Raw genomic sequence first — 15,264 nt, forward strand, 5'->3', positions numbered from 1 at the left:
GCTCCACGTGAGTGGGGGTGGATGACGGACATTTCTGCCTCAACATCTGACAGAATAATACTGATAGACAAAACAAAACAAAAACAAATACTGCGGAGATCAGTGCTATGAGTACACAAGAGACATGGAATAGTAGTGACTATTTTCTTTTTTCTTTTTTTACAATAAGACTGCTGAGTAGTGGGGTTACACATCTAGTACTTTGGCTCAGTAGAAAATAGACTTAAAAAGGAATATGTGCACCAAATGCATACAAGTCTATGGATATACTACTGTACAAAAGTGTGGCGTGAGTTCTAAACTGAGGACACGTCATCTGTAGGCTACAAATAAGTCGTTATTTCAGTTGCTCCAAAAGAGTTAAATGCTAGCTAAGTGTTTAACAACACGTCCTCTGTCAGTCCTGTACTAAGAGTGTTTTTATGACTGCGAGGGGTAATCCTGACTTTGTGCACACCCGCCAGGCTTCTCATCGTCCCTTTCATCTTCGTCTCAGCTGGCCTGGCTGTGTGCGCAGATATCCTCTCTGTCTTCATCACTTCAAAAATAGGTAGTGGAAATAACGCGGTTACGTGCTGTCAGTTCATCATGAGGAAAAGCCAGCTGTGCTCATGGGGTACCACTTCATGATGTTCCTTTTTTTTTGTTTGGTTTTTTTTTTTATATAATGCTGATGGTTGTAGATGTACTGAAAGGAATAAAAAAAAAAAAAAAGAATAAGAAAAATAAAAATTTGTCCATAGTTTGTTCACATGAAGAAGGCCAACGTAGTCCAGGTCCATTACACTTGCTTAGTTCCTATGAACAAAATCAATGAATAGCACTCCGCCCTGCCTTCTTAAGTCCATAGTGCAGGGAGAGGACATTTAGAAACCTGTAGAAACAGGAGCAATTAGGCATCATGTCCCTGAAACAGGCCCTTCTGAGCACCGTTAGTTTGTGGTGTGCTGGCAGGTAATGTTTCAGAGTCACACGCTGGCAGAATGAGGCTTTAGTGTGTTTGGGAAAATACCTCACTCGCCTCTCGCTATTCTTTTGGTTCTTAGTGTGCTGTTGTTGCCGCCGTCCTTAACCCCTCTCGTTTTTGTTGGTGTCTCAGTTCATGGCGTGCTGGCGGATCGTGTGGAAGATCCAGTCCATCTTGGTAGTCCAGCCGCCGTGGTGGGCGTCGTTCATCTGCTTCATGAAGTAGTCCAGGGCCTCCTGCTCCGACTTGTCCAAGGCCAGGGTCTTTCTGATGTAAGCGATGTCGTCAAACGACTGCAGTTCGGGCATCCCTGAGCCCAGCATCATAGAGAAGAGGTTGATGAAGAGGTTGGCATGCTGCCGGATTGCCAGGTACGCCTTGTAACACATCTCCTGGAACCTGAGGGCGGTAATGGGGGATACAAGCACGGGAGATGAGTGGAGACAAAGACAGGTGCAGGACATTATAATATAAGAATCAAACGTTCAGTCTCATAATGCCTCAGAAATAGCTCAGTCGGACATATTAATTTAGCTTTGATGTGTTTTACAAGTCGGTCATCATTTCTCTTTTAGTTAAACTCATTTCTATTGCTGATGTTACCTTTCAAACTCCCTTGTTTTGGTGCACTCTTGAGTTCCTTTGCTAATAACGATCAGGAAGTCCTGCGTGAGCACAAAGGGCACACGTTCCCTCTTGTACCCAAACTTCTTCTTTTTGTGGTCGAGGAAATGGCCAAAGTCTATGTGGAACAGCTGCGGAAGCGGAAGAAAGATAAGAAATTGAATAACTTTTGAAAGTATGCGTATATAACATAGAAAGGATGTTGAAATGTAATCTTTACCTGTCCGTCATCTTTGACCATAATGTTGCTGTTGTGTCTGTCCCCTATGCCCAGGATAAATGTGGCTACGCAGTAGCCTGCACACGACCGCGTGAACAGATCTATGGCCTGGTCATACCTGGTGAAATAAAAGACAAAGTGATGCAACTCTTCCCATAAAAGGAAGAAAATGATGCTTAAATGTGAGGTTTTTAGACACCAAGCCTTCCCATTAGTCTTTATGTTATCACTAACACCTCCTCTAAAACCTCCTGAAGAGTAAAAGCTGTATAAATCACTACTCACATCTCCCCCTTGTTCTTATCCTTGAGCCACTGATGCAGTGTGTGGCTGTTGAACTGCAGTGCCCCCTTTAGGCCTCCTTTACACTGGATCTGCATGATGGTGTGAGAGTTCCTCACCACCTCAATCAAGCCCACGCAGTCACCGATCGACAGACAGCCATATGGCAGCATCCTGGGGGAGGAAGGACAAGAAACATACAGAGGGGCAGAAATAATTAAGGCAGCACTGGTGGACTTCATATTAAATGACTCGAGGTGGCTGGCAGGGGTTGCCTCTAATCTGCATTCAGGTATGGAGCGCAGAACATGAAAGCATCCAGCGCCTGTTAATGTGCACCTGCATCCCTGCTGTCATGCTGAAGTGAGGAGCCTACCTGAGATCAAGGCCTTGGTTCTGCCAGATGTTCTCCATTATCCTAATGATCTGCAGCGTCAGCATGTCCTGCCTCAGATCTGCAGAGGCGGAGAGAGACAAGGAGGTGGATGACAGTAAGGTGATTATTAGCTGCTTAGCTGCTCTTTGATCAACTCCGTGATGCATTATGGAACAGAGCTGTCAAAGTCGGTTTGGTCGCAGATGGTGCAGCAAATTCAAAAAGCAGCTGCGGTAAAGTGTGATCGGAATAACGTGACTTGTTCTTTCTAAATTCCGTGTAAAGAGCATAGATGAGGTTTTGTTTGTGTGCCACGATATGCCCTAAAGGCTTAGGCTGAATTATGCTGCATGCTCAGCAAGAGCATTTTCTCAGTCTGCATGTGTGTGTGTGTTTGTGTGTGCGCACTGTCAGACAGAGGTAAGGATGAGCGAATGGAGATAGAGGAAGCGAGAGCGTTACGAGGAGAAAAAAAACTCACCATCCCCGTTTTTGAAGATGATTTCGTTGTTCTGAAAGAGCAGCTCTGACATCATATCTGGATTCTCCCAGTTAAGCCATAGAGGTCGCTTGGCTGAGGACATCATCCTGCATTCCTCCAGCCTGAACCAGGAACATGTTTAAAGGCAGAAATAGAAGAATAAGTTATCTGTAAATGTGCTCTCTTATAACAATATACATAATATTTCATCCCTACCAGGTCATGTAGAATGGATTTACTGTAAAATGAGGCTGAGCAGGGGAAGCCACCAGTGCATATACAGGCATATTTGTATCCATTACACACACAAAACACTGCTATTTTATTAAACATAATAATATGTTAAGCCTTGAAGAGGAAGAGGAGAGTGCTGATGTACCGGAGGTTTCCCAGCTGATGTGCTGGATTCAGCGGGGAGGTGAAGCTCTGCAGGGCGTCCATGTAATCAGGCCTTCTCATCTGCTCCACCAGAAACTTCATTTGAACCTTGCAGGAGAGAAACAAATGTATCAGTTGAGAAAACACTAGTCTTAGACGTCTGGCGGAGCCATTCAGCCTGATAAATGTATAGGAAGTACAGTCGGGTTGATGCTGCTTTGTCTCAGCTAAATTAGTAACCTTTCACAATGAGGTAAAGCTGCTTCACAGAGAACCAACCTTGTTAGCTGTGAGCGAGTTAACAGTTAAACAGAACACTTTAAAAAGCCTCTATTTTTACCCATTTTAAATGTAATTTCACCATCATTCCGGGAACTGATTTGCTATTGCTGTTCTTTTCACTTCCCTAGAAGCCATTTGTTGTGAGACATCTCCAAGGGTTGACCTTCATTAACAGCAGCTTAACAGCTTAGCACAGCAAAATACAGTCAAACAAAACTAAACAGAAGAATATTTTCTGTAACAAGAAATCTCAGAGCAAATGACACTGACGGAAATGCTGCTGTGGAAATACAGATTACGCTAAATGCACCATGCCGACGTTATCAAAGGTCAGTCTGGCCTTTGTTTGGAGCCAACTTCTAATGAAGAATCAGCTTTTACTTAAGACTCAAAGGATCATCCAGTTTTTTTTTTTTAAAGAAAAATCTCATCCTCATCTGATTAAAACGTAGTTAGCTGCGAATAAACTGAAAAAAGCAACTGTCCAAACTCTCCAAACACTGTGGTCAGATTGGCAGATTAAACTCAGCGATTCAGTGAATCACTGTTAACAGCTGCCAGCTGTCAGCGTACCTTCTGTGCCTCATCTTTTTTCTCCTGTTTGAGGAGGTCGGTGAGATTGATGAGTTTCTCCATGGCCTCCACCTGTCTGCTCAGGTGTTTCAGATACATGCCACAGGCCCGGCAGTATGACTCCAGCAGCAGGCCAAACCGCTGGCTCACTGTCTTGTTGTGCATCTCAGACCTGCACAAATACAGGAAGGAAAAAACATTAAGGGGTTGTGTGTGTCGTAATGGCAAATACAAACACACACACGCAAGCTTGCTATCCACAATCAATTGGCTTTTATTATGGAAAGCCAAACCCAAACCATAACCTTAACCAAAACTATGTCACACCTTAACCTGAACTTCAGAAATGTCATGTTGCCTCATTAGGACTGGGCTTTGGTCTCCACAAGGTCAGTGTTTTCCTTTACCACACACACACAGTATCCCAAAACATTGACTAACATCAACTGTTTTCACAGAACTTTCTTGAATTCAACATAATTTGGTACCAGACAGGTACCAGGTGACATTAACACAACAGCTTAACCTTTCAAGTCACATACAAACAACTCCTGAAAGAAGACCTTTTGTAAATCAACTCACTTTAAATGCCAGAAGAAGAAATGTCCTATCCTCTGATTGGTTAATGCCTTTTTCAACAGGAAGCGTGCAAGTGGATTATCAAGGTACTGCTCATACTTGAGAACCTGCACAGTCACAGAAAACATAGAACAAAAGAATGATCATTTGCCAAAAGCACTTTACTGGAGTATATCAGCCTTCTCATCAGAATAAGATGCCACGATGAAAACAGTTCACACACATTTTATTTCAAGCCAGATGAGAATGTAACACACCTGAACCAGTTGAATGAGGTACTGTGAGAGTTTGTCATCAGTTAGGTATTTCTCAAGGCACTTTACGGCAAACTCTCTGATCATAGGATCGGGGAAGTTACAATCCAGCAATTCCATGGCTTGTTCTGGCTTGATAGCAGGCCAGTCCTTCAGAAGGCAGTACATCTGAAACGAAAACAAAGCACACACTGACCAATGACATACATTTTTAACACTATTGCACTTTTAAACAACCCTACAATGCCAGAGACTTGTGTGTTAGCATGCGCTATCTGCGTGAAAATCAGCTGAGCTGTTGCACTGACGACCGAGTTAGGCACATATCTGTTTCATCAGGTGATGTCCTTCAAATTAAAGGTGTGTCAGCAGCAGAAACCTGAACTCACCTGTGCAATCTCATCTCTGGAGTTCCATTTCACAGCCAGGAGGATCTTAGGAAGTATTTCTGGCATATTGAGGCAGTCTTGTCTAAAATAGTTTGGAGACATAATAAATCAGTTACAACTATTTAGACCAATACAGACCAATGACTTGTCTGTGAAATTTAATTGTTTTGCCCCCCTGGAAGCCCCATATAATGGTATTCAGCATCACACACTTTACCTGTGCCTCCATAGGAAGTCTTTCTCCTGCTCAGTGATTTCAGACAGCGGGTCTCTGTTACACACCTGACGCAGCTGCTCATTGTCAGTGTCGGTCAGGGGGTTGTCACGCGCCAGCCTGTTACTCTATTACATGACACATGTAACACGTAGTGTAAAAAAAAAATACACACTGTCAGCACTGCACGGGTCTACAAGCACAGAAAACTTGATATGTCAATGAAAAGGTGACATTTAGTGAACTACAATGTGGCTCAGAACGACAATTAAATCTCATGATGAAAAAAAAAGCACATAATAAAGAACAAATGCTTGCTATCTCACCAAACCGGTGTGGCAGTAATTAAAGCCAAGCTCTCTGGATATATTCCAGTTTGCATGGTCCTCAATGATGGTCATATCAGGGAACTTGACAGGGCAACTGAAATGGTCGAACTCTAGCTCCAGACAAGGGGTTTCCTGCATGTGTAGAAAGTGGTGGAAAGAGGACGGTCATTCAAGGTGTCTACTGTGATCAAAGGAAGGTGCCTGTGTCAATGAGTAATTAATTAAGTGGGATAAGAGGCTTGGTTGATTAAATCGAGGAGGCTTAAATCCGGCTCTGAAACTCACACAGGTTGTCGCCAGCTCGATTAGAACTGGGCCACGAGGCTTAGAGGTCAGTCGCAGACAGGAGCATAATACATTTGAAAAGCCTCAAAAGTTGATGTTAGCTGCCATGTTATTCTATTGTCTTAGTGTTGAATATGGTCCGAGGAAGTGAAAAGAATCTGCTTTGACAACCCAAGTACTGAATTATATTATGATTCTAATATTTTTGGCATATATATAGTTTTGCATTTTGTTAGTAAAAAACAAAAAAACAGTACAGAACAAAGGGGGAGAAAATGCCTGAAATCTCTTCATCACTGTTTGAGACAATACTGAACTTTATGTTCATAATGTTTCCGTTTACCTTGTTGGGGTTTGAGCCTGTGACACCAATAGGGTTGAGCAGGTCTTCCAGGCCATGTGGGACCGGCCATAGGTTGAGAGCCATCTTTCCTGCTACTAGCGTGTGGGTGTAGTCAAACAGGTTGATGTTGCCCCAGGCCAGGGGACAGTGCTCCTACAGGAAAATACCAGTAGGATGATGCATGTGAAAATGATTAGAGAGGCAACAGCTTGGGGCTATGAAACTGACAGGTGCAGTGGAAAACACAGGGAGGTTGTACATTTCTCATGCATACACAGTAACCGACCTTGTTACCTGTTCCAGGAATCAAGTCAGCAATAGCCATTCAATGTATTAACATTTGTAGCTATCACTCTACACAGCCGTTTCCTTTACTGCTGCTTCACATTATTTATTCATTCATTTCACACATATAAATACAAAACACATTAAAAGTGTTCAACTGGTGATGAAACTCTGAGTGGCTTTTATTTTGAAGTAGACTAAAAGGGAAAAGCAAGGTTATTGCTGACGGTGACAGTTCATGAAAAATGCATCTTCACTTCACAAATGGCCACTTTTAGAGAGCGGATCAGTTTTATGTACTGCAGGGACTAATAAAACAAGAGGCAGCCGCCACAGTGAGCTGTTAGATCAAGAGCTGCAGATGACAAGCTGCACACCTCCACCTCCTCAGCTAAGTAACCAGCTCCTTTCACTCTGCCCTGCTGCGTGGGAAACTATTCGCTTCCCTCACCATTAAATCAGATTGCAGTTACTCATGGCATGAAGAAAAATTGCCAATTACTCGATCGACGACTTCATTAAAACAACGATAGTTTGTTTGGCTGCACTGCAAGCAGCGAATCTAGTTGCTCTTTTGATACATTTATGAAAAAGCAGCTGCTCAGTGAGCTGTTTGTTGTTGCTGCCACATCAAGACTGAAACCTTGAGCATTATATCTTTATTGAAGCATTTAAGAATTTCACTGCTAACCTCTTTAGCTCCCTTCCTTCCTTTCACAGAGCAGATGGAGAGGCAGAGACGGGCAGCACGAGGGATGTCTGGAATGTACATGTCGTAGTTCAGCCACTCGTTCCACCTGGAATAACAAGGACAAGGACCATTAACACAATCAATCACATTAGTGTCGCAAAGCTGAGTGAGATCCCAGAGTATAAAATGCTATTCCCTATTAAGTACTACCTGGGGTTCGAGCAGGGCACCCGCTGGGTGTTGACATTGTCACACAACTGCTCTCCACCGTGGTATATCCCAGTCCTGACGTAGATCTAGAGAAGCCACAAAAACAATAGATTTATATACTGATCCACTGAGTGATAAAGATATCCACTGCATTTTTTAATGCATGGCGTGAAGGACACTATGCACCATCTTCCAATACCATCCAAGGTATTGGACATGTAAGATCACAGTCCAAATATTCAAGCAAACTACAGCCAAGCAGGGAATCCCTGAATAAAACAAGAGGTAGTCTCAGTACAGCACAGCTATGTGTACCTTGTCAATGTCTCTGATGTTGACATTGACGTAAGTAGCGCACAGTATTCTGATCCTAAGTCTCCCGTTGATAGTCCATAGAGACTTGGTGGCTGTTTCCCCATTCATGTAGGGCGTTGCTGTGGATATTCGCCTGGCATAAGACGGCATGGTGAAGTTGTCCACGGGCAGCTGAGAATACAGGCTGTCTTTTGACATTAGCATCAAGTTGGGCATCCGTCCCAGCATGATACAGCTGCGCACGTACTGTGGAGGACACAAAAAGTGAAATTTTGAATACATCCATGCAATGTCTAAGTTTATCAACATGTAAATTAATAGGATTTTACAAATACAACTGGAAGATGCAGTGCTTTGTTCATATTCACCACGATGTATACAATCTATTCTTGAATCAGCACATTTTACAGGCAGCCCATTTTCTCATAAATTTAATTTCACGTCGAGAACGCCAAGCATATTTGTGTTGGATGATAATTTGATGTGAAGTGGACCTCTTCCCCTCTACGCACAATAGCATCAGATGCAGCTAGCCTAAGATTCAATTAGATTACCTTGTACTGACTCAGAGGGTATTTCTCCAGTAAGTACTCGTCACAGCCGCAGACTTTGAGGATGTACTTTCCCTGATACTCCTGCACACACATCTTTAGCTGCTCCTGGGAGAGCAGCATGCTGCGCGTCTTCTTACGGATCGCTTCGGCAATCACCTGCTCTGGCACGTAGTCATGGTTAATCTTCAGGGTATACTTCTGCTTGTCATTGCTGGGTGACACAATAACCCAAATGACCACAATGATTTGACCTGAGGGAAAGAAAACAAAAGATTAAATTGAAGGATTCTGCAGATGAAGATGTGAATGTCTGAATAATATACATTTGAAATTTTAATTAAACTGAGCAGAGTAAGCGGTCTTACCTTTGTCTAGCTTGTTATAGATGTGCCTGGGAAGTTCTGCACCGGATTCTACATTGGGAGGATACACGTACAAAGCTCTACTGTGGGGTCCGTTACTGTCTCTGAGGTCCACAGCCTCTTTGCAAACATTTAAAATGTTCCTTCTGAAGTCCTGCACTTCTGGGTCTTTCACCAAATCAAACTCGCATATCGGCATTCCAATAGCAAAACCTAAAAGGAAAAAGAAGTGCTTAAGAAAAGGTTTTTGATTGTTTACATTTTTTCATGACATGTCCGCCTTGGCACAATGACACAATATATGTGACCAGTTAAAGCCAACAGTACTCGGTTAATCCTCCTCAGTGTGAGTAATGGCATTGCCCAAGCTAACGGTTGACACAGTGCATGACTGTAATGTATGGTGGCCTGTTTTGTAATTGTATAATAGTTCAGAAACCATACCTATCTCTCTGTTGAGAATTTTCTCTTCTCTGTTGCCTACTGGCTCAATGACTTTGAGGAAAGCCTGGAAGAGTCTAAGATCGCACAACCTCCTGGTCTCGTCGTAAAACTCCTCCCGCTCTGCCTCCTGGGTGACACTGACAAAGATGTAGGAGCTCTCCTCCTGCAGCAGATGGTAAAGGGGGTACTTCCTGGCTTCTTTGAAAAGCTCATGCTTGACTGTGATCAGCGTGGCCTCCCGGAGGCACTCCAATGTGAGAATCATGCCATTTGGCAGAAGACAGTCCACTAGGATGCTGGGGGGCATCAAGTGCATCCCCCATAGTTCTCCTGAGGAGGGCCTGGGAGGCATGGTCGTGACAGAGAATCCGTTCTTTTCAGAGCCCAGTAATTATCAGATGAGCAACGTCAACCAACTGTGAGAAAGAAGGAAACAGGATTATATAAGAATCAGTGACCTGTGAACAACAACCCAAAACGCTTGTGGTGAGTGTTTGACTCAAGTGATGATGGAGTTGTATAGAGACAGCATGTAAAAATCATGATACACACCAGTGGGGGTATCCCAATTTAACATTAATTTAAAAAACCAGTGGTTGCATAACAGGGGAATACTTCCAGGACTACTGTATCCTGCTTTCCTGCTCCTGAGCTCACCATATTGCACAAAGCCATTATGTAAACTGACTTGAGTTCAGTTTGACAGACGTGTGGTAGCTACACATTCATGTCAGCCTATGTGGCTAACTAACGATATGATTTACAGTAATTAAAAGGTGTCGCTGAGTCTTCAGAAAATTATCACAACGTTACTAACATCATTTGTCATCACATCAGAGCCGGAGACACGTATGAAAGAAACTTTCGCTTTAGTAAGTTGGTGTTAAAATAAGTCATGCTAGCTCACAGAGGGCAGAGAGACGACCTGATAAATGTCCAGTGATGTCGAGTGAAGGGACTTGAAAAAAATCATGTAAACAAACTTGTTAGCGAACAAGCAGCACCAACACATTTGCGAGCGGTGGCTAACGCTGCTAAGGTTTAGCTTTTCACCTCGTCTTGACAGTCAAGTCGACAAATTTGTGTTGTGCAGCTGCTTGGTGGGCAAACGTTAGGTGTTGTTTCTCAGCTAGCTAGCTAGCTGGCTAGCTAACCGCGCTAGCCAAGTTCACTAAGCAGATCAATGTCATTTACAATATGAAAACCTCGACTGATACATTAGCTAATGTTGGTCTGACGTTAAAACTACATAAGGGTGCTACCCGACAGTTCGTCCTGTGAGTAACTGGGTAAATGTTTTGGCTAACAGTACAGCGAACACATAGCAAAACACGGGGAAAAAAACAAATATAAAGCTACCTGTGTCAGATAGCTAACGCCAACCGGTTAGCCGCGAAGCTAGTCAGCCAGCACAATCATTAGCAGCGGCTAGCTGAGTGGATCCCATTCGTGCCCGCTCGGGAACTCTCAGGCAGCGGTGCTAGCTCTAACATTAGTCCATCCAAACAATGACACTGGGGGGGTCGGGGCAGACCCGCTAAAGTGGAGAAAAGACGCCAATATCTCCCGGCGATGTTGTCAATACTCTGTTATGGAATAAATCTATAATACTTCATGATGTTCTCCATCGCGCTGTCCCGAAAATTAACTGCAGAGTTTGGTAGCACGCTAGCTCCGCACGGCTAGCCTTGTCGAGGGCTGCTAGCAGGCTCATCATCATGGACCGCCCTCCCACACACACACACACACACACACACACACACACACACACACTCACACACTCACACACAATACACACAATACACACAACACACACACAGAGACAGAGAGTGAGTTGGTGGAGGGAGCAGCTTGTCAGGAGATGAGACAGGGGAATTCAGGGGAATCCGCTTGCTGGCTGTTTCCTCTGCTACAACTTGAAATGTCTCTGAAGAGCACATGAGGAAACTGTGCCAACACTGTTGTTGAGTTGAGAGTCCAAAGCAGATTCTCTGAGGAGCATGTGCATGGACGGGCCCACAGAGGAGGGGTGTTTCTCAGAGATGTATGAGTCAGTCATTCCACTGCGTGTGATTTATTTCTTCCACCTTGGATAGTAGGTTTCGCTCACTTGTTGTTGGGGATGTGCAAAACATTTCCGTGCAGTTCAGTGGGACCTTTTCTGGCCGATGTCATCGGCAGCTGCACACCCAGTCCACAGTGTCCACAGCTTAGATTTTGCACATCCATCCGTGTACAAACAAAGCCGTGTGTTCTCAGACAGGGATATTCTCCAAAATATCAGCTAGTCAGCATTTTGGGTGTTTGGGTGCAGATGAAAACTTTTCTAAGCCCTTTTTTATCTTCAAAATAAGCAAACAGATGAAAGGAGATAGTGCATCCTTGGCAGGGGTGTGTGCTCTCTCTGTTCTCTCTGGTGCACTAATATCTCGAGGAGACTGCCATTTAATTTATCTGTAAGCCCAGTGTGGGGAATATGAAATCTGATTTTCTTTCTTCCTTCACTTTAATCTTTGCCTGATAAGCCGAGAAAAGTTTTTCCCCCCATACACCTGCAAGTATACATTATGTTATGATGTCTCAAATTTAGATTTTTATAAGAATACGCCAAGTATTTCATTTTTCCCCCAAGTTTATTTATATCAGATACCATTTATGAAATACATTATAATCTGAAATGATGAGAGGAGACACTCAGCACCAAAGTTAGCCGCTAGCCAATTTCCATCTGTGCTAAAATTGTGATTGTGATTTGGTGAGCCCAATTTTCACATCATTTCTCAACATCACGACAGACCAGTCAAACCAGGTTACTTATACCTTATGTTCACTCACGAAAAACATTTCATTATGAGAGACCTGCACATATTAATCGGTTGCTGAGATAATGGATATCAAATAAGAATATTGTTTTGGAAAAATAATCAAAATATGAGAAAGTTTGGGAAAAGTTCTCAAAACACTGTCGGTCATCATTTCCCCCTTTGATTTACATATAGGTTGGTATTATTGTATCACATGTGACATAGCAAATACATGCTCATCATCATAATATACCACATTAAAGATTACAAGTGTCGCAAATTCTTGTAAGCAAGTATCACCATGCAAAATCCAGGCATAGTTTTCTCTGTATAACAACCAGTTACAAGTCAGTTTCCGCCATGGAACATTCAGTTCACTTATATAAACAGTCACATCCTCGATCCGCAGTGAAAGTCAGCTGCTCCAGATGCCTCCGTCGAAGAGGAAAGTTTGCAAGAAGTCACTCCAAGGTCATTTGGTTAAAACAATCCCTTTCATGTCATGTGTCCATCACCAAACCACCACATGCTTGGCTTTCACAGCTGCTGCACAAATTTCACCTCTTGATCTTGCCGATCTCCTCACACAGCCTGGAGAGGTACTGTGTGAGCTTCACCATTACGATGATGAGGGCCCCCCCTGTGAGCATGCAGGAGGGCCAGAGCAGCGAGTGGAAGACCACGCTGTGGTCGTACATCCGGGTCAGGAGAACGGTCTCCTGCAGCTCGCTTGGGTCGTAGTAACAGGGGACCTGCTGGTTCACCTTCAGACGCTCCGAGATGTTCATTATCATGACATGCATGGCCCCGCTGTCCTTCTGACACCTGGGCACATAGAAACACTGCAAGGAAAGGATTGAAGGGCACAGAGGTTATCACTTAGTCTGACGTTTTTGGTTTTTGGTGATGGTGGCTGATACCTTCCATGCATCATCTTTTAGCTTGACCAGGAAAAATTTCAAATCCTATTGACTGAATTGGGAGCAGACTAAGTCTATAATCAGGCCAACATCTGACAGCCGTTGTCAACATTTGAAACGGTTCAGTAATTCTCAGTATTTTCCCTCTGGCACCGTACTCACTTCAGAGCTGGTGTCCTGGGTCTCTTCATTGTGAGATAAACGGCTGACGCGGCCCGTGTTATTGACGCTCACGTAGACCTGCAGACAGGGGTATTTGGAGACTCTCCAGCAGTCTGACCCACAGTTGTAGGAACAGTTCATGTCTGCTGTGACCGTGGAGTTGAGAACAACACACACACCCTCCTCTGTCCACACACTGTGTTGACATTTAGATACATTTAAAAGATCCGATTTAATGCAAAGATACAGAAAACATTTTGGGGATCTGGTGGTATGAAATCAACTAGACTTGGAGAATCATTTTTGCAATATTTTAGGTCGAACCGAAGCAGCTTCTCAACAGGATCATCATCTATCTGTTAACTCCTGTGTGGAGTGTAGAAATGATAATTCTAACTACAGGCCTTTTACCTGTCTGCATAGGAGCGTAGTATAGTGATCCCCAGGACAAAGTACATCATGACTGAAGAGAGGATCATTCCCAGTCCCAGGAGAATGGCTCGATCTTCGCCGGGCTTTAGAGCTGTCTCTGTGTTCTTCTTGTCCAATAAATCGACGTCACGGAATTTCTGGTAGATTGTCCTCGATGATGGAAAATGAAGAGGAGTCATTATTGCGTCTTGTAAAGCTACAGTGCAGAAATTATGACATGAAAATCAAAGTGCATGATAGGTAAGAGTTTCTCCCTGGGCAGTGGATGTGCCACTTTTTTCCCCTTTGCAGTTTGAGTAATTTTTTAAGCGTGAATTGGTTTTATCCCCTTTACCTCCTTTCATTTCCTCCACCCGCGCCTGATGTATTTCTTGCCCCTGCCACAAAGAACATCTTTCCCGACGATCCACGTCCTCCTTTCCTCGCTGAAGTGTAGTGAAAAGTTTGCTGGAAAGACCTGCGAATTTCAGTCAGTTTTGTCAGCTGTCACTGCCAAGATCACAAACACAACAGAAATCCCAAAACACAGCAGAGTTGTAAGAAGAAAAATCATACTGTACCTTTGGTGCATATTTACTGTCAAACTCATTGCTTTTGAAAAGAAAATATTAAGTGTATGCGTCTCTTAGTATGACTCTGCAAACCGCAGTTCCTGGTTAGTGTTATGTAGTGCTGGGACAGGAAGCACCACTCTTATAGGTAAACATCTCATTTTGAACACAAAGAAACGTTACAAAAGGTAAACAACATGACAGATAGCCACAGGTGAAAGGTGTTAATGCTGGTGAAACACCTACCTGCCGTATCCCGAGCACTTCTGCTGTCAACACAAAGTCATTGGGTTCTCTCTTGGCACAACAACAACACCTTGCATGCGGCTCCTCTCGCTCCCTGCCGATCCTACCATTTGCAGAGAACACAGGATTCAATGCTACACGTGCAGCTTTGGTTCCATAAATAACATTAGCTTTGATTCCCAAGGAAATGAATGGGCAAGTGAGTCACTATGAGTTATTTGCTGTGGGTCACCAAAGGGTTAGCGTTAAGGTGAGGGTCGATGCAAACCCACTCTGGAGATTGCCAGGCATTTACTCCGAGATACAATTTAGAACAAATGTACTTACAAAGCCACATTATTAGTTATGTGTGGTCATTTGCTCATATAAAGCAGTGATGTCACTGCCTTATCAAAATCAAAAGTGCTCCATCATGAGTGAAACCATATAAGAAAGAAACCACTCAACCAAAATTGAAAATCCAATTATATTGTTTATTTAACCCCCCCTTCAGATGCAGAGTAATCAGTACGGGACGGATCAGATTTTATATTGTTGGACGTTTTGTCGTCGTCATCCAATCCTCTAACGCATAAGCACAATAAGGAGACTGTTTTCATTTTGTGGGGATAAAAACATTGCCAGAGTGCTAGGAGCAGAACAGTTAGAAAACCAGCCAACAAGTTCCTCTTAGATGAGTAATTTCCTTATTGTATTACATTCCCAGCTGCTT

General features: G+C 43.4%; 2 protein-coding genes across 2 annotated transcripts; both read right to left on the reverse strand.

The window, feature by feature from the left end:
- Nucleotides 1-130: 130 nt before the first annotated feature.
- LOC139213969 (phosphatidylinositol 4,5-bisphosphate 3-kinase catalytic subunit alpha isoform) lies at nt 131-11,098 on the reverse strand. The gene is made up of 21 exons (XM_070844690.1): nt 10,797-11,098; nt 9,438-9,853; nt 8,997-9,206; nt 8,632-8,882; nt 8,078-8,323; nt 7,763-7,848; nt 7,553-7,658; nt 6,577-6,729; nt 5,946-6,080; nt 5,623-5,747; nt 5,406-5,487; nt 5,020-5,184; nt 4,766-4,869; nt 4,184-4,355; nt 3,330-3,436; nt 2,951-3,072; nt 2,470-2,548; nt 2,097-2,267; nt 1,812-1,929; nt 1,571-1,722; nt 131-1,366 (listed from the first exon to the last, which is right to left on the reverse strand). The coding sequence occupies exons 2-21, from the start codon at nt 9,787-9,789 to the stop codon at nt 1,096-1,098; spliced, it is 3,207 nt and encodes a 1,068-aa protein (XP_070700791.1). The 5' UTR covers nt 9,790-9,853; nt 10,797-11,098; the 3' UTR covers nt 131-1,095.
- Nucleotides 11,099-12,798: 1,700 nt separating this feature from the next.
- Nucleotides 12,799-14,184, reverse strand: kcnmb2a (potassium large conductance calcium-activated channel, subfamily M, beta member 2a). The gene is made up of 4 exons (XM_070845673.1): nt 14,090-14,184; nt 13,735-13,905; nt 13,324-13,519; nt 12,799-13,083 (listed from the first exon to the last, which is right to left on the reverse strand). The coding sequence occupies exons 1-4, from the start codon at nt 14,146-14,148 to the stop codon at nt 12,799-12,801; spliced, it is 711 nt and encodes a 236-aa protein (XP_070701774.1). The 5' UTR covers nt 14,149-14,184.
- Nucleotides 14,185-15,264: the final 1,080 nt, after the last annotated feature.

The sequence above is a fragment of the Pempheris klunzingeri genome, chromosome 15 (assembly GCF_042242105.1).
Source record: "Pempheris klunzingeri isolate RE-2024b chromosome 15, fPemKlu1.hap1, whole genome shotgun sequence".
Classification (NCBI taxonomy): Eukaryota; Metazoa; Chordata; class Actinopteri; order Acropomatiformes; family Pempheridae; genus Pempheris; species Pempheris klunzingeri.

Excerpts from the sequence above, each read along its gene's own strand:
- kcnmb2a (XM_070845673.1), bottom strand. The coding sequence starts at position 14,148 with ATGTTCTTTGTGGCAGGGGCAAGAAATACATCAGGCGCGGGTGGAGGA. Across the intron at positions 13,906-14,089 it reads GGTGGAGGAAATGAAAGGAG|GACAATCTACCAGAAATTCC; the intron begins GTAAAGGGGATA and ends TCCATCATCGAG. Across the intron at positions 13,084-13,323 it reads CCCAGGACACCAGCTCTGAA|TGTTTCTATGTGCCCAGGTG; the intron begins GTGAGTACGGTG and ends CTTTCCTTGCAG.
- LOC139213969 (XM_070844690.1), bottom strand. The coding sequence starts at position 9,789 with ATGCCTCCCAGGCCCTCCTCAGGAGAACTATGGGGGATGCACTTGATG. Across the intron at positions 7,659-7,762 it reads GTGCCCTGCTCGAACCCCAG|GTGGAACGAGTGGCTGAACT; the intron begins GTAGTACTTAAT and ends TTGTTATTCCAG. Across the intron at positions 1,723-1,811 it reads TGGTCAAAGATGACGGACAG|CTGTTCCACATAGACTTTGG; the intron begins GTAAAGATTACA and ends CCGCTTCCGCAG.